Source organism: Canis lupus, chromosome 1, assembly GCF_048164855.1.
Source record: "Canis lupus baileyi chromosome 1, mCanLup2.hap1, whole genome shotgun sequence".
Taxonomy (NCBI): domain Eukaryota; kingdom Metazoa; phylum Chordata; class Mammalia; order Carnivora; family Canidae; genus Canis; species Canis lupus.
Genome location: NC_132838.1, coordinates 48803138 through 48827580, shown reverse-complemented (window position 1 = coordinate 48827580; position 24443 = coordinate 48803138). Strand labels below are relative to the sequence as shown.

Sequence of the window (24443 nt, the reverse complement as noted above, 5' to 3'; positions counted from 1 at the left end):
AGGTTATAGTTTTTGGCAGCACAAAGATGTCAAAAAGAGGAGCCGCTAACACTGACACATACAGAAGACAAAAGCACAGAGCCTGTCGTCGTTCAGGACACAAGCAGCACTGTGGCTCTGCACAGGTGAAGAGGCCAGCACCCAACTCCCAAGGCTCCTCCACCAGCCTGCTTCAGTCAGGGAATGAATGAGTGACATACCTGTACCACTCTTTGTGCTATTTACTTATTTTAATAAGATTCTTTGAATCCTGCTACTCAGTAGTTTTTCCCAACAGAAAAGTGGGCTGCTGCCCCTGCAGGGCTGGCCCGGACACATAGTCCATTCAGACACTGCTCAAAGACTAAAGGCTCTGCCCCCAATGCTGGCGCCCTTGGTCCCAGGTAAGCCTGAGTCCACATATCCCCATGCAGATGACTGGGGATTTCTTTAGCGCAGTTACCAAGTTATAGTGAGGCAGCTATGGTCGCTGTGGGGAAGCTGTTCTTTTAAAAAAGAACAAGTTCCATGGGAATAACTCCATTTCTTGTTCTGTTCATTACACAACCAATAGCATCAAGTGCTGCAGCAACATGTATAGCCCTGTGACATGCAGCATAAGCCACTCCTGATGTATATACAATGGGCACACAGTCACCAGGGGAAATAATCTTTCCAGAAAACCCTGACACAAAGAATTCAGGAGTGAAATTAAGAAAGAAAAACTGGATTTGTTCAGTGTCAGCCAGGGGTGTGTGAGTACTTCCAGAGGGACTGAATTCCTAGGGCAGGAGTTTAAAATTCTCATAAATTACTACAGAATGAAAGAAATATTCACTTTCTAGATTTCATTATGATAAAGAAGGATACAGAAGCCTAGATGTGGTCAGAATCTTTTCTGTCCCAGAAAGTTTTTGAAGCTATGTCCATCTTATGTTAGAATATAAAATAATCCCCAATACCGTTGCCCAATCTTTCAGTAATGATTTTACAATTTTTAAACCTCTAAAAATTCACTTTAAAATATAAGCCAGAAAGAACAAACTAATGCTTTATTTAGTAATCCTCTTTTCACTTTTCCTAAGGCTCTTAGCAGTGGGTCTCTGGGCATGTGTGTGAAGTTACAAGGCACAAAAGAGGCTCATCTTCGTAAAGTACCAATTTTTCTTGGTGACTTTTTTTTAAGGTAATCTCTATGCCCACTCTATGCTCAGGGCTCAAACTCACAACCCCAAAATTATGTCATATGCTCTACTGGCTGAACCAGCCAAGCATCCCTTTACTGATGATTTTGAGGTGTTTGTCGATTTTTAGTCTCTTAAACATTTTACACACACAAAAATTAACATAGGCACACTATTTTACTTTAGTCAGACTGTCTTACAGATCTTTTATGCCTGGAGGGTCAAAATTTTACATACAGTAAGCAATGAGAAAATCTGGTGCTTTTGTGTTAACAAGAGTCCCTTGTGTGGGATTAGTGCTGGGTCAAAAAGAGGCAGCCAAGTATTCCTGGAGAAAGAACAGTGCTCTTATTAAACACCACATGTATTTGACCTGCTAGCTAGAAGTCTGGGGTTCACAGGGGCCTTTGTTCCTTGGATATCTATGTTGATGAGTCACCTTTTTATTAGTCACTAGATATATGTGTACTTGCATTTGTGTACATGGATTGTGCACTGAGAAGGCGAAAGTGATGAGCACATGAACAAAGTAGGAAAGTGTGTGATGGTAAAATAACACGTACTTTTTTTTTTCTTTAATAACAGTGCTTCTGGTGAGTGTACTAAGGACAGAACAACATTGGCACATACTCAATGAGGATGATGGGTACAACCTCTATCAGTCAGAACTACCAGAGGAGACAGGACCACTGACCAAAACCATTCTACTTCAAAATCAAAATCCCCTCTTGACTTTCTTAGTATATTCTACGCAGTGACAAAAGGAGGAAATTCTGTATAGCAAAGGAAATAAAACCTAGGAGTTTAAATTCTTTGATTTTAAAACAAATGTGTGGTGAAACGACCAGTGCCTTTGAGAGCTTTACTTTACTATATACAAGAGAGGAACTGGCTAGGTCAGAGAATTTCTGAGCTTATCATTCTACTGTTTTTCCTTGAAGGGTAGCAGAATATGCCACTTTGAAATATGCCATACTGGCATAAAAACTATTTTGAGCTAAGCAGCAGCAGATACAAAAAAAGCTCTCTCCTCCCCTCTGCTAAAAAGCAGGATGTAAATTTGGGAAGGCCCCCCCTCCCCCCCTCCCCCCACCTCGCCCTCTGACCAGGAAGGACAGAAGTTAATACTGGAGATATCTCTAGATCCTTATCAGCCCACAGATAGGACCAGGAGAATCTATATGACAAATTTCAGGAAGGAGCCCTATCTTCCACTAGACCTCTATATGTTTACCTTCCTACAGTTTGCTGTCCTAGAAACTTTAAGTCCTTTCCCTTTGTTTTGTCACTTCTCCATAAACAGATTATTCTTTTGTTAACATGCTTTATAAGCCCAAGTTCTACCCACCCCTTTGAGTTACTCATCTCTGAACATTTTCACAGGTAAGTACAATGCACGTGCTAATAAACTTGTTTTTTTTTTTTTAAACTTGTTTCTTTTTCACCTGTTAATCTGTCTTTTGTCAGTCTAATTTACAGGGTCACAGTCAGAGAACCAAAGATTTCTAGAGGGAAAAGTCTTTCCTCCCCTACATTATCAAGGAAGAGATAGTAACAACAAAGGATAAAATCCCCAGATAAGGTGAGCTAATTTATGGTTCACTGTGTGATAAATAGAAGTCCTCAAAGTTGGGATACTATGTAGATTTTTTCTTTAAGGTAGAATTTCCTCAGTTTCCACAGGTAAGCAAGATAGCAAAGAATTTGAAAAATTTGCTATATAAAGAATACAATGGAAGGAGTATAAGCATGCTATTTTCAGTCCTGCTCAGATACACAGTAGGGAACAAAGTTCAGGACTCCAGGACTAGAGGCAAGTTCTGATGAAATTAATCAACTTGGTTAAAGGTTTAAAAAAAGTTTTCTCTTTTAAGATTTTATTTGAGAGAGAGGGAGAGAGAGAGAGAGAGAGAGAGCGCGTGTGCACAAGTGATAGGGAGGGGCAAAGGACTCCCCGCTGGGCGAGGAGTCCAATGCGGGGCTGGATCCAGGACTCTGAGATCATGACCGCAGCCAAAGGTAGATGTTTAACTGACTGAGCCACCCAGGAGTCCCTAAAAATAGAATTTCTAAAGAAGAGCTTGGATTACTAACTATATGTGAGAATTTATGATGACTATCCTGCAGTTTGGCTCCACAAAGGTCAAAACCTTCAGAAAAGAACACAGAGAAGCCCAAGGAATTTAAGTTCACCATCACTACACACATACGCACACACACACACACACACACATAATACTCAGCTTTTAAAGGAGCCCATTTGTGTATGTGTATAAACACAGACTTCTGCAAAGTCCATGTCCCTCAGGAATTTAAAGACGAAGTAATTCCTTACAATTATAGTTTTGAGACAAAATGGGACATTCATAAAAGGGAGCAGAACTTCTAAAAATATACAATTTTAAAATAGAATACATACTTGGGGGTGTGCAGACAGGTATAACACATTACAGGCAATCAACAGTTAAGTATATGGACTTGTGGTCTCTACAGGCCTGTGAGTCTTGAATCATTCAGGCAAGAAGCACCTGCTCCAACTCTCTGGTTTGAGGGTCAGTTCTGAATGACAGGGGCAAGCTGAACTGCAGTTTTGGGTTTGCCCTTGACCTTCCATTTAGAGTATAGTGGGTCCCTTTATTTTTATTTATTTATTTAAAAAAATATTTTCTTTTCCTTTTTTTTTCCCAAAGATTTTATTTATTTACTCATGAGAGACACAGAGAGGGAGAGAGAGAGAAAGGCAGAGACACAGGCAGAGGGAGAGGCAGGCTCCATGCAGGGAGCCCAACATGGGACTCGATCCCGGGTCTCCAGGATCAGGCCCTGGGCTGAAGGCGGCACTAAACCGCTGAGCCACCCGTGCTGCCCAGTGGGTCCCTTTAACTTTGAGACCAGAGGCAGTCCAGAAATTCCTACATCGCACCATTTAATCCTGAAGAGACAGAACCGTTTTTCCAAAGAACTCATCAGGGTCACAACATAAGTAAATATCCTCAAACTGCAAAATTCAGAACGCACCAAATGCCTACAGACAGCGATTTTCTTGAGATAACAGATGTCTTAACATCTGTCAGGAAAGTGTCAGCACTTGGAGGCTGATGTTTGCATCAGTGTCTCAGTCTGGCAACTGTAGAACCTCCGTAGTTTGCTGAGGTAACTTTACCACACAACGATCAGTTCCTTAATGAGTCTCAAAATAACCGGGGCCCTTGTGAGGCTGTGCTGTGTGTGATCTGCTGCTGCAGATACTGTACAGGTATAATGTCAGCCAGAGGCAAACACCACACACCTGAAAAAGGATAATTCTTGTCGTGGTAGGAAAAGAACAGAAAGACGAAGACCATCAGGAGTCCCTGGGTATCGGCTTGTCAGATAAGCAGAGAAGCGAAAGGAAATGGCTTTCATTCACAGACTCCATTAAGCCTGGAAGAGGTCACTGCAGAGGGACGGGCACGGATAAGTAATGGGTGTAGGATGCCCACTGGAAGGCAAATGCACACAGGGCAGATGTGTGGGCCTGGGGTCACATGCGGCCTTCTGTACCTTTCAGCCCCGAGCGGATGACAGTAGGAGACAAGTCATCATAGTTGTTCATCAAGCTGATGTCCCCCGAGGTGAAGCTGACAGTGAGCAGAGGCTTGATGTTCTGCACCGGGATGGGATATGCTGCTGGACCATCTGCCGGGACAAAAGGGCTGAGTGAAGAGAAGGCGATGCACACGTGACCCACATCCAGAGCATGCTACTGCAGTCTTGTAGCCAGTCTGAGAAACTGCCTGATATTGCAGATCAGACTCTGGACTGGGATGTCACTGAGTAAGGCAACATTTGCTATGACTCAGGAACGACACAAGGCCATCAGAGGGATGCTTCCCAGAGAACTCTGGAATGAGAAGCAGGGTGGGGACAGTGAGCCCTGGAGGTACCAACTGGGGTCCCTTGGGCTCTGTTGTATGGTGGTGAGAATATATGTGAAAAGATTATTAACTTGTGTATTAATGTGTCATGTTTCTACTAATGTGTAACCATAAATAATTTTAATGTCATAACGTGTAAGGATGGTAAGAGGGATGAAAATGGTATCTTAATCCTGGTCCAATGTACAGAGAAAAGTTGCTTTTCAATGCTATTTCTCTTTCATTGAACATTATAGGAAATGAGGAGCCACAGCAGCCACCATGAGTTCTTTGTTAAGTGTTTATCATGAGACACCCCCAAATCTGGAGAGAAGGCCAAGGTGGGATGTGTCTCATAAAGAATTCTGCTATACCTACCATACACAGCCAGTATGAAGAAAATTCTGCTTTGTAAGTTCAAGGAGTACTTGTGGATGCTAAGGATGCTGTGATGGGTCATGTTCTGGAATTCTCCACATGTTTCAAAAGTAAAAGTCAGTCCTTTCCACAGGCCAGGATAAATCAGGGTTCTTTCTGAAGAATCCCAGAGGCCTCACACCCATGCTGAGTTCATCTCTGGCAGTCATGCAGATTGGGCCGGCCTGACATCCACACACTCAGCCCCCACTCAGCCTCACTTGTGGAGCATTCCCAGTTGTGACTTTCCTTTGCTTCACTTTAAGATGCTGTAGGTACCTACCTCTATGTGCAAATTCCCTAGGCCATCAAGAAAAACCCTGTTATGTGAAAGGCAAATCCCAATCTTCCTCCAAATTGCCCCATGGCTCTAAGAAGGGAAATAGGTTAGAGAGGCAGCCAGGAACTAAATTCTATTCTTGGACTTATTCTGAACCCGCTTTATAAACTTGGGTCTCTGGATCTTCCTATTTGTTTCTTCCTATTATATATACATGGGGCTAAGTAAACTTGCATTCAATAAAGCTCTGTTTTAAAAGTATGCTGAAAAGTACCCAATGTTGTAAGACACTGACTTTATTACTACGAGGCTGGAGAAATGATCAACACCTCACTCAGGGCTAGGGTCCTACTAGGAAAAGGTACAGTTATTTCTCAAATGGAAGTACTCTCTCTTCCCCCAAGCTCCACCCATCCTGAAACAGTACCAAGCATCTGAAGTTTCCTTCATGTGCAAACACTGTCTTCTCCTCCAACAAATGACTAAATGAATATGTGCTGTCTCTGGGAAGCATCATGTATTATATCATGTCTGGGACAGAAGACGACAAAATGAGAGCACTCCAAGCACCAATGGAGATAGATGCTGTTGGGCGGGGGGGGACAAAATTAAAGAATATTCTTTAGACCAGCCCTTCATAGGATGAACATGCTCACAGGCACAAGGAAGGGAGAAACCGTCTAGCCTGTCGAGGGCGCTCAGTGAGCAGCGCGAACACAGCTGTGCATGCTGAGAACAGAAATACTGCAGCTGTATAACCACGTCTAATCTGCCACGATTTCATAACACATTTTCCTTTAAAAAAAGAGGTATGGAGTATTGGGGACGAGCCCAAACCCTGAGCAGACCAGCGCTGAATGCTGCTGTTGGTGATGGGCAGCGTGACCATCAAAGGCTTCTGCCAGTGTGTGGATGAGGATGAGTGTGTGTGTGTGTGTGTGTATGGGGGAGGTCTCTCATACAGTTGAGGGATAAAACATACTGCGAAGGTGAAGGAGGCTGGAATCTGAAATTACCCCCATTGAGAGCCTGAAACTTTTCCTTGCTGCTCCAGATCTTAAAGAATTGTTTGGCAATGGATCTAATCTAACCATTTGAGGCTTATGGGGGCAGGAGACAGGTTCTCCTGAACTGAGAAAAGAAAGTTTTCGTCTGAAATAAAGACGACGGAGCACGGATGGCAGCCCAGCATACTGGCCTGCATTACGGGCAGAACTAATCCTTTTCTCACATAACTAAAGCTACAGGCTTTAATGACATTAGGGATTTCGAACACCACAGATTAAGTTATAGTAATAGCACAGCATTTCTCATCTCCAGCTCTCTTTATTCTCATTAAGCAGCTAAGACCCACAACACCCCAGGGACACAGAAAGGGTCATTTCATGTCTAGTGAAACCTAAGCCAATGGAGCTTCATCAACCTGCGCGGTGATTCTGAGAAAAGGGAAGGCAGAGGGAAGATAGCCGAATCAAGACCCAGACGTTCCGCCATCCTGCCTTGCGCATCTCCAAGGCCCTCCTGGTATGTCAGGGTGCCATGCAGTATGGTGCACCTTCGCCCTCCCTCCTCCTCCTGCTGGCTACCTTGGGGCGGGGAGTAGTCGTCCGAGTCGGTGTCGCTCTCACTGCTGTCCTCCACCAGGAAGGCAGGGTAGTTCCAGGACATGCTGAGGATGCCATCAGACTCGTGCAGGAGGACGTGGGCCAGCATCCTGCCATGACAGTCCATGACGATCACCTGCCCATCAGCCGTGCCAAACAGCACCTGCAAGCAAGGATCGGGACCCTTGATGGACGAGGAGAAAGGGCTGCAGTTTCTGGCAAACCCTGTCACCTCAACTTGCTTAGAAGGATAAAACGTATTTAGGACTAAAAAAACAGAGCAGTTAAGTAACTGAGGCGATACACAAAGCATTAAGCACCAGAAACTTAGCTGGCTATTATTGCAAGAATTTTAGTCCTCTAATATCAAAATGTGACTAATGGTAAAATAAACATATTTGTTAGGTTGTATGGATATTTACAAATGATATCAGCAAAATCACTGCCTTACTTTTTGTGGGTTTTGTTTGTATGTTTGGGTTTTTTGGTTGGAGAAGGAGGGTTAAGAAGATGATATGTATTTTTCTTGAAAAAAAAAAAAGCAACAGTAGCAAAGGTTCAGTAAGAATTGCTCAAATTTAGAAGAAAAACTTCAGCTGTGTGTCTGACAAAAGAGAAAATATATTTGGTTATATAAGCAGGTTATCTAACCACGTTTGGAAAGAAGAGGCTCTTGAAATAGTTTGTCTAATGTTTTATTTAACTAAGAATAATACTGGTATTAATGTATTAATTAATCATTAAGGTTCTAATGTATTAACAGTATTAACACATTCATTGAGCGTTTACTTTGTGCTAAGCACTATACTAAGAGCTTTACCTCATGTGTTGCCAAAATAATCCTGGGAGGTAAGTACCAGCATTGTCGATAATGGAGCTCAGATGGGCCTGACACCTTGGTGTGTGGAGGAAGGGCTGCCCCAAGGAGTCCCCCTCACTTCACCTGGCCCTGGAGCACACACGCAGGAACATGCTGCGGGTGTGGGCAAACACACGGTCAGAGTTAAAGCATGGAGAGGGCAAAGAAAGGGTTAACCCCCATCCATCAGTGCAACAGAGAAGCATCTCACAGCCGCTAGAAGTCCCTGGCATGAGTTGTGCATTCTAGCTGGTTCATTCATGAATGACACCAAGGGGGTGAACCAAGGGGAACCTTGGGGCCATGGAAAGGAGGAGCTCCCCAAGAATATAACATGTTCTCTTCTGCTCTGTGTGTGTGGCTCTGTACTTTCTCCATCTGTTGGCATATTTTTTAATTTTTAAAGGATTTTTATTTATTTATTCATTCATGAGAGATAGAGTCAGGGACACAGGCAGAGGGAGAAGCAGGCTCGCTGTGGGGAACCCGATGTGGGACTTGATCCTGGACCCTGGGATCATGCCCTGAGCCGAAGGTAGATGCTCAACCACCCAGGCATCCCACATCTGTTGACATTTAAAACTTTTTCTTTTATGTTTACTGAGATCTGTGCATCCATCAGCAATGATTGTAACAAGCATGCAGATTCTTTCCATTTTATAGATGTAAAAACAACTTGAGAAGTCAGGTCAGTTGATAAGCCCATTAAGTGATCAGGCCACTGGGCTATCTTACTGGAAAGACTAGGATTTACACAAAGGTAAAGTTATTTAGAGCTTATTAGGTCCTTGCCTCTTTTTGCTAAGATTTGGACATTAAACTCCTTGGGAGCAAAGACTATCCACAGCTGTTCCTCTTGTACCTAACAGCTTTGGGTACAGAGGGCACTTAATAGTATTTACTGTTAAATGAAGGAAAGTCAGAGACCATCAAAAGGCATTTTTAGGACATAAATCCTGATGATTAAGACAGGTGAATTGCAAAGGGATGATATATTTCATTTAAGTAGTAAAAAGCTCACAGAATTTATAGATCTGTTTTTGAATGAACTGACTGTCCATCAAATACTCCTTTAAACATGTCTACATTTTAATGACTGGGGAAAAAAGGGGCTAAATCGGGGCAGTGAGGAATCTATTACTGCACTTGGCTTAAAGAAAAAACAAACTACTAGGAATACGATGAAACATTGTATAAGTTGAATTTTTGGCTGCCAATGGAGAAAGGAGTATCGGCTGGCCTGTCTGCCAAGACCTCAGTGATACAGGCTCGGAGATGCAGGACTAGGGTTCCCATATCCTCCTTCATTTGCTCATGTATGTTTTGAAGAACGGCTATGAATCTTGGTGCTGCATGAAGGAGTTAATTTATCACTAATGACTTTTGTTTCTAATAAAGATAGCTTGTTAGCAGGCCACAGCCAACCGTTCTTCCTCACAAGTACTCACAAGTACTATGCATCAATCCCAAACCAGTTCCCACCCTCCATCTCCCATTATAGGTTCACATTACCCTATCATCTTCCACTGGCGCACACTCATCACTACTTTCACTTATTGCACCATTGTTTGATTTCTGTCTGGCTTGCATGCTTATAAGCTTTTCAGGGCATGGCCGATGTGCGCTCTGCTCACTCCTATCTCCCCAGGGCCTGTCAGAGTAGATGACACATGACAGGAAGTGCTTGTGAAGGAAGGGAGGAAAGGCCTCTGCTTTGAAGTATCTTTTGAGTAATGTTCACATTTTTCCATTTTGGAGAAGAACAGATATCAGACAATAGAACAGACATCTAATTTCTGAATAGAAGAGGATGGGTGATTTAGTGAGGCATCAGTGTGCAACATTACACTAATGCCAGCCCCCAAATTCTCCACCATGAATCACTCCCAACTACAGCTCTCCTGGGAAGATAACACACTATTAAGATCAGAGGGAAGGGGAAAAGCAGTGCTAACAGCCTAGTTGTCAAGCAGTGATGGAGGAAGTTACTCTGTTTGGGAACAAGCCTGTCACAGATAACTGGAGAACACTGATACAACATGAAATCAGATTTTTAAAAATCTCTATTTCAAGTTCTTTTCATGCCTAATCACTTCCAATGAGACAAAGCTTATGTGAGTGAAGGACTTTAAGAGAACAAGGCAGAAAAGTCTAATAATAATGAATACACAGTAGGTACATGCACCCATCTCTGTTTCCACTCCTTCATGCTGGTGCTCAAGATAGGCTGGTGCTGGCTCCTTCTTCCCAGATCTGTCTCCTCTTCTAAGCATGGCTTCAGGCTATCTTCCCTCTCTAGGAGATCACAGTTGTGTCCATGGCCTCAAAGGCCCTATTCAGGGCTGTCTCTCTGCTCAGGCCTCTCCCCTATGTTCCAGACTCCTGCATCGGATATTTCCTACCTGACCCCTACCCCTGGATGTGCCAAAGGCCCTTCAGAACCAACATGTCCCAGATGAAAAGCATAACTTCATCCTTTCCCCAACCTACACACACACATACACACACACACACACACACACACACACACACACACACACACAGAGTCAGATTGTCTTACAGCAAAGACTATGGCTTTTTATCTCCCATATCTAGTATAGTGTCTGGTATGGAACAGGCATTGAGATATCACGTGTGAAGGCTCTGGGGACCCACTACATGGAATGGAATTAATCTAATTCTAACCATGGCCCCCCCAGTATCCCTCAATTTGGCTGTTTTCGCATGCCTGTCTTTCGAATTGAACCATGAGTTTCTGCAGGACAGGTCTGCACCCCAGGTTCTCAAACGCTGCCTGTCATGAGCAGACACTCAGAGACTATTAGCAAATGTATTTCTGCCCAAAGCTTTGTTTGGTATTTGCCCAGTCTACCTATAAATGAAACAAAAACTGGGATCCCTGGGTGGCGCAGTGGTTTGGCGCCTGCCTTTGGCCCAGGGCGCGATCCTGGAGACCTGGGATCAAATCCCACGTCGGGCTCCCGGTGTATGGAGCCTGCTTCTCCCTCTGCCTATGTCTCTGTCTCTCTCTCTCTCTGTGTGACTATCATAAATAAATTAAAATCTTTAAAAAAAAATAAATGAAACAAAAACCTTTTTCCTTTCTTTTTTAAACTATAAACCAATACTCAAATCTTCCATAAAACTGGCCTATAAAATACTTTCAGTAATGGATGAAATAAATTTCTGTCTCATATTTTTTTTGTTTTCTCTGTTGCATTGCAGGCTTCATGTAGGGGCCTGGACGATACTCCCTTTGTCATATGTACCAAGAATGAGACAAGCTGGTAGAAACCTGGGGCCCTCAGGCCATACCCATTCAATGGCTCCCCCTCATTGCAGGCAGTGTTTAATATCAGTGTTCTCCATTCTAAATTATTTTTAGATGTAATTATTTAAAAATATTACACAATTATGACCAGCAATTTAAAACGAACCAAGCCACGAGCCAAAGGTGGTTCGAAGACGTAAAATCAGTCAGAAGATTTACATTTGGAGCCAGCGATAATATCTCATAAGTACTTTTATTTTTGGAAACTGGTATTCATCTACATTTTTGAATAAAAACCATATTAGGAAATTTCAACTATAAAAATACAAGCTTCTATAAATGTTCACCTCTTTTGTAGTAGAGTTTAACTAGCAACCAATTTAACTAGTTCCAGAAGAAGCTGACCTTTTTGTCCATTTATTTTTCCTTTGTGATTTAAGCTAAGGGAGCAGATAACAAAGTGATTACATGCTCCTCCTAGTAACGTCAGCCCTACTGGTGGCAAATGTCTAAATGTGCCACTGCAGAGAGAGGAAGGAAGGGAAAAAATATGATGTCCCTTTGCATTTAGAAGGAATCTTCTGTTCAGAGACGTCACTGAAGTAAAATTTTATTTTTGAAGGACCTCTCAGTTGGAGGTTCAGAGCACTAGTTTTCAAATGCTTCAAGGCCAGATTTGAATATTTTACAACTAAAGAGAGTCACTGAAATCAGACCATTGTAAATGACAATTCCTCAACTGATTAACAGATTATTTCCTGGTTCTTTGAAAAAAGGATGAAATGTAATTTCACAGTTGACTATAACAATCATTTCTCTCTCTCTCTCTCTTTTTTTAGAGGGAGAAGGGCAGATGGAGAGGGAGAGAGAATCTTAAGCAGGCTCCACGCCCAGTGTAGAGCCCAATGCTGGGCTCGATCTCACAACCCTGAAATCATCATCTGGGCCGAAATCAAGAATCAGATGCTAAACTGACTGAGCCACCCAGGTGCCCCAACAATCATTTCTAGAACAGACATTTGAGACTTATTCTGATAAATATGGGAAAGAAATCTCACCAAAAATATATACAATAAAAAACTATCTTTTGGCTAAACATGTAATTTTGATCATTTCATTGCTTTACTGCAGAATAACCACTTATAAACTAACTCATAAAGATGACACACTATCCTGTTTAAAGAGTTTCAGAGAAGGAAATATTCTATCTGCCTCAGGCATCATTTTTAATGTTAAAGAGTTCTTGTTACTAGAACATTCTTCCCTAAGCCTTTCAGGCTCCATTTTTAAGTTTACTCACCCTTATAAGATGCACACACATGGTTTCGGGGCAAGGAGGGGAATGGTCTGAGTGTAAGATTAATTAAAACACACATTTAACTTGGCTATCTCCAGAAGGATATATAGTAACTGGAAATACCAATTACCTCTGGGGAACAGAAGTGGGTAGCCTAGGCATAGCAGAGGAAAGGGGATTTTTCATCATATACCACTTTTAACATTAAAAATTTCAAACTATGTGAATATACTATTTAAAATATATTTAAGTATGTTCTGAATGAGGTAGAGAAAAATACAGCTTTGTAGCAGATCTTTGGAATAGGGTGAAAATGCCTAGTGCAACCACTCACCACCACATGGTCCTTGGGGGTAAATATGTAATTTTAATTTGGGAAGGGGATGCTAAGTGACACTGGAATCTGCTTAGCCTGTTTGGTAAGACTGCCTGAATCTGTTGGGGGAAACGCCTTTTCCTTTGCAAAGGACACCTTTTCCTTTGGCCAGGTTATCTGGCTCTATTTTAGTTCTTAACTACTTATGTAATTTTAAATTCATCATTTACTTTCCTGAATGTTGGTCTCCTCTGTCAGCTGAAAAAGTTTATTAAATGAGCTCTCAGATCCTTTTCTGTTTTAAAATGCTCTAAGTTTTAAAAATATATCCAAATATATTTCTTAATATTTGAAAATAGTAATTTCTTCCTGTGGCTACTAACAAACTTCTCCAACAAAAGGACTAAGACAGCCCAGGTGGCTCAGCGGTTTAGCACTGTCTTCAGCCTGGGTTGTGATCCTGGAGACCTGGAATCGAGTCCCGCATCGGGCTCCCTGCATGGAGCCTGCTTCTCCCTCTGCCTGTGTCTCTTGCCTCTCTCTCCCTGTGTCTCTCATGAATAAATACATTTTTAAAAAATCTTAAAAAAAAAAGAAAGGCCTAAGACAAAATGACTTCTGAAATGACACTGAGGAGAGTAAAAGTCTCTGACTTGGCAGTAGCTGTTGGGATACACAGTAATGGGGGCTGACCTAATGGCACCTGTGACTGATGTCAAAAATAAACAAAACTAGAAACTATTTAAGGAGGTAAGAACAGACTTTAACCAGTTTCAGCATGAACTGAACTCAACTTCCATCTGTTCAGAGGTGACTGAGCATTTCAATGGGGGTGGGCAGGGGGTGCTGTTGAGCAGAGTAAGAAGTAGAAATATACAAAAGTGGAAGGCGAGGTTTCTCAGTGTGACTGGGCTACCTGGACTTGCTAACTGATGCTTACTGAAGTTGGGGTCCTACATACCCAGAGACTAGGTTATAGGGGCACTACTGTCAGGAACAAACAATAGATTCTTTTGGAAACCTTGACCTCTCCCAGGCAAGAAGTTAAGGGGGCTGGAGTTGTCATCTCTAGCAACACAGCCTTGAGTTGACAGAAACTATGCTAGTGTTTGTTCAAGTCTCTTAGACTGTGTGTGTGTGTGCACACATGTGTATGAAATCATTTGTGATGAGAACTCAGTTTTACAGGCCAAGATTGAGGCCTAGTCAAGAAGAGGGCTCAGAAGTTAATCAAGAGAGTGTCATTGGTAGCAGCATATATGTCACCTCTCCTCAATATGACACAAGGATATATTTAATGCCAAGGGCAGGGCTGTCAAGAGCAGCAATGCATTTGGGATTCAGGAATGCTACAGGGAAAGCTGAGAAGCTTAATTTTATAGTTCAGCCATATGAACAAACATTGGCATTCATACAAGGATTCTGCATCAAACCACAGCCACCACTGTGCTGTGGTATTGATAAAGGCCTATGAAGAAAACAGAACATTGAACAAGAAACAGATTTCCAAATAAATTTAGACCTTCAATACATTAAGGTGGTAAAAAAAACTTAACACCATCAAGTGAGTTCTACACCATCAAGTTTTTAAGTGTACAATACAGTCTTGTTAAGTACAGGCTCAATGTTATCCAGCAGATTTCTAGAGTTTAATCATCTCGCATAACAAACTTTAATACTCATTGAACAGCAACTTCTTGTTTTCCCCTCCCTCCAGCCCTGGACAACCATCATTCCATTATCTCCTTCTATGAGTTTGACTATTTTAGATACCTCACTTAAGTGAGATCATGTGGTATTTGGCCTTCAGTGACCAGAATATTTCACTTAGGATAATATTCTTAAGGATTATCCATGTTTTATCCAGTCCTCCTTTTTAAGGATAATATTCCACTGTGTATATGAACAAAACACATTTTGTTTACCCTTTCACTCACTGATGGACATTTATGTTGTTTCCCCATCTTGGCTACTGTGAATAATGCTGCAGTGAACATAGTTGTGCAAATATCTCTTCAAGACCCTGGTTTCAACTCTTTTAGATAAATACCTGAAAGAACTTTGGGATAACTGCATTGCATGGGTAGTTCAATTTTTTATTTTTTTGAGGAACCTCCATGCTGTTTTCCATAGCTACAACATTTTACAATCCCATTAAAAGCATAAAGAGTTCCAATTTCTCCACATCCTAGCCAACATTTGTCTTTTTTTTTTTTTTTTTTACAATAGTACTCTTAACAGGTGGTATCTAATTGTGGTTTTGATTTCCATTTCTCTGATGATTAGGAATGTTAAGCATCTTTCATTTACTTGTTGGAGAAATGTGTATTCAAGTCCTTTGTGTATTCTTAATCTGGCTATTTAAATTTTTTTTGTTGTTATTTAATTGAAGGGGCGCCTTTTATATTTTGGATATTAACTGCTTATCACATACAGTTTGCAAATATTTTCTCCCATTCTCAAGGTTGCCTTTTCATTCTGTTGTTTTCTATGCCGTGCAGAAACTTTTTAGTTTCATGTATCCCACTTGACTAATTTTACTTTTGCTGCCTATGCTTTTGGTGTCATAACCAAAAAAATCATTGCCAACACCAATAACATGAAGTTTCCCAATGTTTTCCTCTTGGAGTTTTACAGTTTCAGGTCTTGAGTTTAAATCTTGAATCCAGTCTGAGTTTTGTATACGCTGTAAGACAAGAGTCCAATTTCATTCTTTTGTATATGAATGTATTTATCTTAGAGCCATATGTTGATGAGATTATCCTTTCCTCACTGTATATTCTTGCCAGCCTTGTTGGAAGACAGTTGACCACATATGCATTGGTTAATTTCTGGGCTCTCTATTCTGTTTCACTGGTTTCTATGCTTGTATTTATCCCAGTACCACACTGTTTTATTTAATGTAACTCTGTAATGTATTTTGAAATCAGGAAGTGTGATTCGTACAGCTTTGTTCTTCTCAAAACAGTTTTGGCTATTTCAGGTCCTTTGTGGTTCCATTTGAATTTTAGGATTGTTTTTTTCATCTCTGTAAAAAATGCCACTGGGATTTTGATATGGATTGTGCTAAATCTGTAGATTGCTTTGTGTAGTATGGATATTTTAACAATATTAAGTCTTCTTTAAGTCCATGAACATGATATATTTCCCATTTATTTGTGTGGTCTTTAATTTCTTTCATTACTGTTTAGTAGTTTTCCCTGTAAGTCTTCCACCTCCTTGGTTAAATTTATTCATATTTTTGATGCTATTGCACATATGGATTGTTTTCTTCATTTCCTTTTCAGATAGTTCATTGCTAGTATATAAAAATGCAACTGATTTTTGTATACTGATTTTGTATCTTGCAACTTTACTGAATTTGTTTATTCTAACAGGTTTGTGTTTGTATGTGTATGTGTATGTGTGTGTGTGTGTGTGTGTGTGTGTACCCTTTAGGGTTTTCTACCTTTAAGATCGTATCATTTGTTAACAGATATTTTTACATTTTCCTTTCCTATTTGAATGTCTTTTCCTTTTCTTGCCTAGTTGCTCTAAAATTTGCAGTACTATATTGAATAGAAATGGATAGAGTGTTCGTCTTTGTCTTGTTCCTGATCCCAGAGCAAAACTTTCAGTTTTTCACCATTAAGCATGATATTAGCCATGGGATCTTCATATGTGGCCTTTTTTATGTTGAAGTAATTCCTTTCTAATATTAGTTTAGATTTTTTTTTTAATTTTGTCAAATGTTTTTTTCTATGTCTTTGAGAGGGATCATGCGGTTCTTATCCTATATTGTTAATGTGGGGTATCACATTAGTTGATTTTCATATGTTGAACATCCTTGCCTACCAGAAATAAATCCCACTTGATTACTGTATATGATCCTTTTTACTTGCTGCTTAATTCAGTTTACTAGTATTCTGTTGAGGATTTTTGCATTTATATTCATCAGGGATATTGGTCTATAATTTTCTTTTCTTACAGTGCCTTTGTCAAGCTTTGGTATCAGGGTAATGCTAGCCTCTTAAAATAAGTTTGGAAGTGTTCCCTGCTCTTCAAGTTTTTGGAAGAGAGAGAGAAAGAATGGTGTTAATTCTTTAAATGTTTGGCAGAATTTACCAATTAAGCCATCTGGCCCTGGCATGTTCTTTCTTGTGAGATTTTTGATTACTGATTCAATCTAGTTGCTAGTTATAGGTCTGCTCAGATTTTCTTTTTCTTCATGATTCAATCTTGGTAAGTTATATGTTTCTAGGAATTTATACGTTTCTTCTAGGTTATCCAATTTGTTGGCATGGAATTGTTTATAATAATCTCTAATGATCCTTTCTATTACTTTCTATCACTAATTATGTGACATTAGTTACAATATCTCCTCTTTCATTTTTTTTTATTTATTTAAGATTTTTAAGCAATCTCTGCACCCAATGTGGAACTCGAACTTATAACCCAGAGATCAAGAGTTGCATGTTCTACTGACTGAGACAGCCAGGCAACCCTTCCTCTTTCATATCTGATTTTACTTGAATCATCTCCTTTACTTAGGGTTTTAACAATTTTGTTGATCTTTTTTAAAAAAAATCAACTCTTAGGTTTTTTTTTCTATTGTTTTTTTATTTTCCATTTCATTTTATTTTTGCTCTAAGTCTTAGTATTTCTTTCCTTCTGCTAACTTAGGCTAAGTTTCTTCTTTTTCTAGTTCCTTGAGATATAAAGTTAGATTGTTTGAAATCTTTCTTCTTTTTGCATGGTCAGTATTTATTACTTATATATATTTCCCTTTTAGTATAACTTTTGCTACATCCCATAAGTTTTGGCATGTTGTGTTTTCATTTTCATTAGTTTTAGGTATTTTCTAATTTTCCTTTATTTCTTCATTGGCCCATTTGGTTAATCAAGGGTGCGTTCTTAAATTTATACATATTTTTTAATTTTCCAGCATTACTTCTAATATTCATTTCTAGTTTCCTTCCATTGTGATTGAAAAGGATACCTGATGTAATTTCAATTTTCTTAAATTAGTTAAGATTCATTTTGTGACCCAACACATGATCTACCTTAGAGAATGTTTCTTGTGTGCTTCAAAAGACTGTATATTCTGCTTCCTTTGGGTGAAATATTCTGTATATATCTGTTAGGTCCACTTGGTTTATAGTGTTGTTAAAATCCACTGCTTCTTTACCGATTTTCTGTCTGGATATACTATCCTGTATTGAAAGTGGAGTAGTGAAGTCTCCTACCATTACTATATATATTGCTGCTTGTTTCTCTTTTCAGTTCTACCAATGTTTACTTTATATATTTAGTGTTTTATATATTTAGGTTCTTTGATGTTACATGCATATATATTTATAATTGTTCGATCTTCCAGGCGAATTAACCCTTTTTCCATTATATAATGTCTGTCTTTGTCTCTTGTGACAGTTTCTGACTTAAAGTCTATTTTGTCTGACATAAATACAGTCATCCCTGCTCTCTTTTGGCTAAGGGATGCAGGGAGCTATCTTTTCCCATTCATTTATTTTGGGGATACATATCTTAAATCTAAAGAGAGTATCTTGTAGGAAACATACAGTTGGGCTTCGTTTTTTTGATTTTTGTTTTTTAATCCATTCAACTATTCCACGTCTTTTTACTGGGTAGTTTAATTCGTTTACATTTAAAGTAATAATTGAAAGGCTAGAACTTACTATTGCCATCTTGTTAATTGTTTTATGCCAGTCTTACAGTCCTTTTTTCCTTCTTTTCCTCTCTTGCTCACTCTGCATTGGGCCAGGGGAAGGGACTGTTGTGAGTACTGCCACCCTAATTCAAACCACTATGTTAGTTCTCAGTGGCACCCAGGCATCCTGCTAGCCCTTTGAGATCAGTGAGACAGAAGCCAGAAAAAATCAGAATGCTGAACATATGGTTCAGTTCTTTCCTTTCCTTTCCTTCCTGAGGCATCCCCCATTTCATTCTTAAATTAAGTTGTTCAATGCAAATTTCAAGAAAGGTTTTTTTCATTTAATGTATTTTATAATTTATTTATACTGAGTGTTCTATACAGTGATTCATCAATTATCTGAATCCAGATATAACAAAGAGCAATTTAATTTTTACACATCTTTTTTTTTACACATCTTAATTACCATTGTCAGTTAACCAAAATAGCATTGACAAAAAAGTATAAACATAGTAGCTGCACCTGTTTGCTAAAGAAATCTATTTTCTCTTATGAAGAGTTCAACAGAACTTCCAGAATAACAAAATGGAAAAATCTAAAAAACTAAACAGTATCAACAGTTGCATAAAGATAGCCATGAAGGGTAAGAGGCATCTCCTGACTTCCCTTCCTAAGTATGTTTCTATTATTTTCTTTGTTATTCATATCCTCCCTGTCTAGTTTGGCAAAAATCATTCCTATATATGTCCCCTTTAGGGCTTAAAATAAAATGGGCTTCCCTTTTGCAGTACACACACTACTGAAAAGTCATGGGAAAATCTAATGGGGAGGCGAGGAAAAAAAAATCACCTTTTCCACCCTTTCCAATCACCCTTTAGATTAAATCTAATTTCAAAGCTGTTTCCAGAAACTGCTAGGTAGGAGCTCTACTGCATAGGTCCTTTACTTACTTACAGTTCACTCATGATTAAGGGTCTTCAGCATAGGAATGAATCACTAAGGCATTATTCTAGTGAGTTGGTGGATATTAAAAATGATAAATAATTTGAGTACAAGAGCTTATGTCAGAGAGAGCTCCATGTTTCTTTCTTATTGTGTTGAGCTTTCAAGTCTTCCCAGTGAAGCTAAAACTGATATAGTACCTATAATGACTACCTTAAAAGACCAGGAGGAGGACCAGGGGCAGTCAATGGAGTCACTTCAAACACCAGCACTTAACGGGCCCAGGAAAGGGAAATATTTCCTCAGGGTGAATAAAAAACTCCTTGCAGATAATATATTGTGGTTCTTTTTAATTTGGTTTTGTTAAGTTTGACTTTTATTCTGTCAAAGAGCTGTCCTCAACTATGAGGTAGTCATTACTTGTATGTCAGATATCAGCCATTTACTTTTCACTTATAAAACTGTGATAACACCACTTTTTTAGCTGAGAAACAAAGACCTACATGACTTTTTAAAGCTTCCTTTAGAAATTGTTTCCTATGTTATAGTGCAAGACACAGAAAAACTTCACAATGAATACCCCTCTCCTCTGTGCAACACATGTCCTTCTTTAAAGCCACAGGCTAATCTAAGTACCAGACAAGTGATTTACTTCAATCTGACAAGAGCCTTCTTCAAAGTAAACAGGCCGTGTGAGCACGGCTCTGTGGTTACCGAAGGAAATGCCATGTTCTAAAAGGGTTTATAATGAAGTAAGTCAAGCTATTGGGGATTTACCTTAAGGACAGCAAATTCAAAAAAAGAATAAAAGGATAAAAGGCAAATGTGGCAAAATATGTGGGTTCTTTGTTCTATTTATTTTTGATGTGCTACTGATTTTTTAATAATCAAAATTTAAAGATTACCTAGCTTAAAAACCCTCCAGAATTATTTATCACTTAGAACACTTCTGGAGAGTTAGCAAATCTTGAGTCCTATGTTGGTACTTCAATCATAACCTTATACATAAAAAGTAAATGAATAATTACTGTTTTCAATTGATTAATGTGTTAATATTTTTTCAATGTAGGTCATAAAAACAGCTTTCATTTGATAGATACTACCGAGTTCTGACGGGTACTTTTAGTGATTTTTCTCATTGTTGTCCCCATCATGGCACCAGCAGGATTTAAAGGTGGTGGAAAAACACTGCTGGATTTGGGATCACCAATCACATTAGCAGATGTGGAGGGACTACATTTTGTGAAAAAACTCCTTTCAGCTGCTGAGAAGAGACTTGGGATCTAGACTTTGAATCCAAAAGCAAAAAGAATATACTTTCTCTCTTCTTAGGTCAAAGAACACAAAACCAAAACAGTAACATCAGAACAGAGGCTAGAGGAGATGATGTCACCCCACTTATACCTGCAGGTGCTAAATCTGAAAAAAAAAAAAAAAAAAAAGAAGCTCTTACCGTGGGGTTAGGACTGATCCAGACTTCTACTTTATTTTAAATCATGGTTGAAACTGCCTAAGTATTAGGTCTATTTTATTACTTAAGACCTTTTTTGTTTTTTAAAATATTTATTTACTTAATTGAGAGAGAGCAGGTGTGCAAACCTGAGCCAGGGCAGGGACAGAGGGAAAGAATCTCCAGCAGACTCCCCGCCAAGTGTGGAGTGCTCTATCTCACAAACCCGAGATGATGACCTGAGCTGAAACCAAGAGTCCGATGCTTAAATGACTATGTCACCCAGGTGCCCCAGGACCTCCTTCTTTGATTTATTTATTTACTTTAAAGATTTAATTTATTTATTCTGTAGAGAGAGAGGCAGAGACAGAGGGAGAAGGAGGCTCCTCGCAGGGAGCCTGATGCAGGACTTAATCCCTGAACCGGGATCATGCCCTGAGCTGAAGGCATACGCTCAACCACTGAGCCACCCAGGTGTCCCAAGACCTCCTACTTTTAAATAAAAGTTTTAGTGTTTATAAACAAACATTACCCTCTAATCATGGAGAATTATGTCTAGACATTTAGCAAAAAGATATATTGAGTAAAAAATTCTCATTTCACACCAAATTAAAATTTAAAATTCAAAATTTGAAGTATGGTTTCTACTAAATGTATATTGCCTTTGCACCATTATAATGTCAAAGTATCAAGTCAAACCATCGTAAGTTGGGGACCATCTATACATACTCTGGAGAAGAAAGTGTATTTTTAAAGCTCTAGTTCTCTTTCCTTTATCATATGGGAAATTGTGCTCTTGATGTATTTTCTAAGTTCATGATAATCACATATATCTCTGCTGTATTATTTATTTTTAAAAGATTTTATTGGGATCCCTGGGTGGCACAGCGGTTTGGCGCCTGCCTTTGGCCCAGGGCGCGATTCTGGAGACCCGGGATCGAATCCCACATCGGGCTCCCGGTGCATGGAGCCTGCTTCTCCCTCTGCCTGTGTCTCTGCCTCTCTCTCTCTCTCTGTGACTATCATAAATACATTAAAAAAATTGAAAAAAAAAGATTTTATTTATTTATTCATGAGAGACATAGAGAAAAAGAGAGAGAGAGACAGAGAGAGCGCACGCGAGAGAGCAGCAGAGGGAGAAGCAGGCTCCATGCAGGAAGCCCGAGGTGGGAGGTGGGACTTGATCCCAGGTCTTCAGGATCAGGCCCTGGGCTGAAGGTGGCGCTAAACCGCTGAGTCACCTGGGCTGCCCTCTGCTGTATAATTTAATCATGGTTTGCATCTTTCATCACCTGTATAAACTTTATGAAGTAATTATAGGTATTTCTAAAATTGATAAACAATAAGCATTTGTTTTTATGATTTAAAAAAATACTGACTTGTGTCCTCATTAAAGGCAATGAGGCTTAAAGTTTCCTTCTTGGGCTGTAAACTTCCTAATGTAATTCTAGGATGTTCATCATGAATATGTGTCAGAGGCACACTGGATAAGGAGAGAATTTCAGAATTGTAACACAGAAAAAGTCTATTGGCTCAGGATAAATTAAAAAATTGTCATTACTACAGAGTAAAGAAAAGATGGAGAGAGGTAAAGAGGGGACAGATATGACACAGGAAGAAAAGGTGAAAACAAGTCTGAGGTCAGGTGGTCTGTGAAGATGTCATCGATTCTATCCTGCTGTCCTTAGGTAGCACGGCACGGGCAGCATGCCAGGAAACAGGAACATGTCATCTTGCAAAGGCTTTCATCCAAAGACATCACGTGTATTTTCTTGGCAGGGTATCCTAATATCTAATAATTCTGAGCTGGGTTTTCTACACCATGGGTTGGGATTAAACTGACAATGATTCACATTCAGAAACTGCTTTTGGATTTGAGTAGGAAGGAGAATTCAGACATTAGGATCCCCATTCAAACTGCTTTCTAAAGGAAGGATAACCGTATAGCCTGAAAAATAAAAAACAAACAAAAGATACCTGAATCTAATCAGTCATAACTAATGAAATCTCCACACCAAATGGAAATCTTCCATCTTCCATCTACCATCCACTGGTAGATGTGAAAACCCCCTCAAATTTAAGACTTTTCTGTATAAAATAGTTTATTTTCTGTATAAAAGTGAATAAAAGAAAAGAAAAAAAAAGTGAATAAAAGAAAACCTAGTGCTGAGTCCTCCCAGGGCAGGGTATGCGGGCTAAACCAGGAATTCCTCCTGTGTGTGTGGTACTTGGGGATGGATGGGTAGCGAATATGGCAACTCCTTAGGCAAGGCCATGGACTTAATCATCTCCAGGCAGAAAGAGGAGGGAAGCTGCAACTTCAGGGAAAACATTCTTCCCTTACTCACTGCATGCCTACATTACTGCCCTAAGGAGTCCTGGCTACAGGGAAGAATGAGGCGTGGTCCCTGCCCTCACACACTGTAAGGAAAAAACACCAACAGTTACAAGATGTGGAAAATGTTACAAAATGCCCTCTCAGTACAGAGAAGGAGCTCCTGCAACACCAGAGCCAGGGAGCCAGAAATGACTGAACCTCTGCCTGGCTGGGGAAGAGAGGAAGGCAGCGACCTATACAGAGGTGACGTCTGTGTTAGGTCTTCAAGGACAGGTGGAACTTCCCTGGACAGACAAGGGGCAAGAGAAGGAGGAACAGCATAAGCAAAGTCAGGAAAGCATCTGAATTTAGGAAATCATAATAGTCCCCTGTGGCTAGTGTGTAGGGGAACAGGGGCCAGAGAGGTGGCTACTAAGTTATGTGGGGTCACCTGATGACCTGGACACCTTCCCAAACCCTCGAATACCAGTAATGTGTGTGAAACTTTAACAGAGAACTGGAGACAGGAGGTCAGTGGATAGAGAAGCCAACTTCTAGCCACTGGAGAGCAGATGGATGGTAAGTGACCAAACAGACCCGGGCAAGCTGAAGCCCAAATGTACAGCAAAGAAGAAGACAAGGAGTAAGCTGGTTTGTGCCAGAGAAGCCAAAGGCCTTTCTGAGAGTGGAGGTGAGGGTGGGGAGAAGACAGGAGGATTGGGTGGAAGTCCTGAAGAACAGGCAACCCCCCACACATCCTCTCTTATGCAAAGACAGAAGTGGCGCGCCTGTCTGGCCCTCTGGAGGGGCTGAACAGAAGTCCAGGGTGGGGGTGACACAGACACAGCGCTGAGGCCCACAGTAAAAGCTCAGCAACTCAGGGCCAGAAATGAGCCCACCCGGGTCACCAGGTGAGGAACACATAGAAGGACAGATCCAGTCACAGCCCCACAGCAAAGCCCGTTAGTTAAGAGCAGACCC

General features: G+C 40.2%; 1 protein-coding gene across 5 annotated transcripts in view; it reads right to left on the bottom strand.

Annotated features, from left to right (window-relative positions):
• Positions 1-24443, bottom strand: part of TULP4 (TUB like protein 4) — a 225974-nt gene that overhangs the window by 35143 nt on the left and 166388 nt on the right. For all 5 annotated transcript variants that reach the window (XM_072829323.1, XM_072829366.1, XM_072829333.1 and 2 more), the window contains 2 exons: positions 7343-7523; positions 4707-4841 (listed from right to left, as the gene is read on the bottom strand). In XM_072829323.1, coding sequence (XP_072685424.1) covers positions 4707-4841; positions 7343-7523 — 316 coding nt within the window. The remainder of the gene's footprint in view (positions 1-4706; positions 4842-7342; positions 7524-24443) is intronic.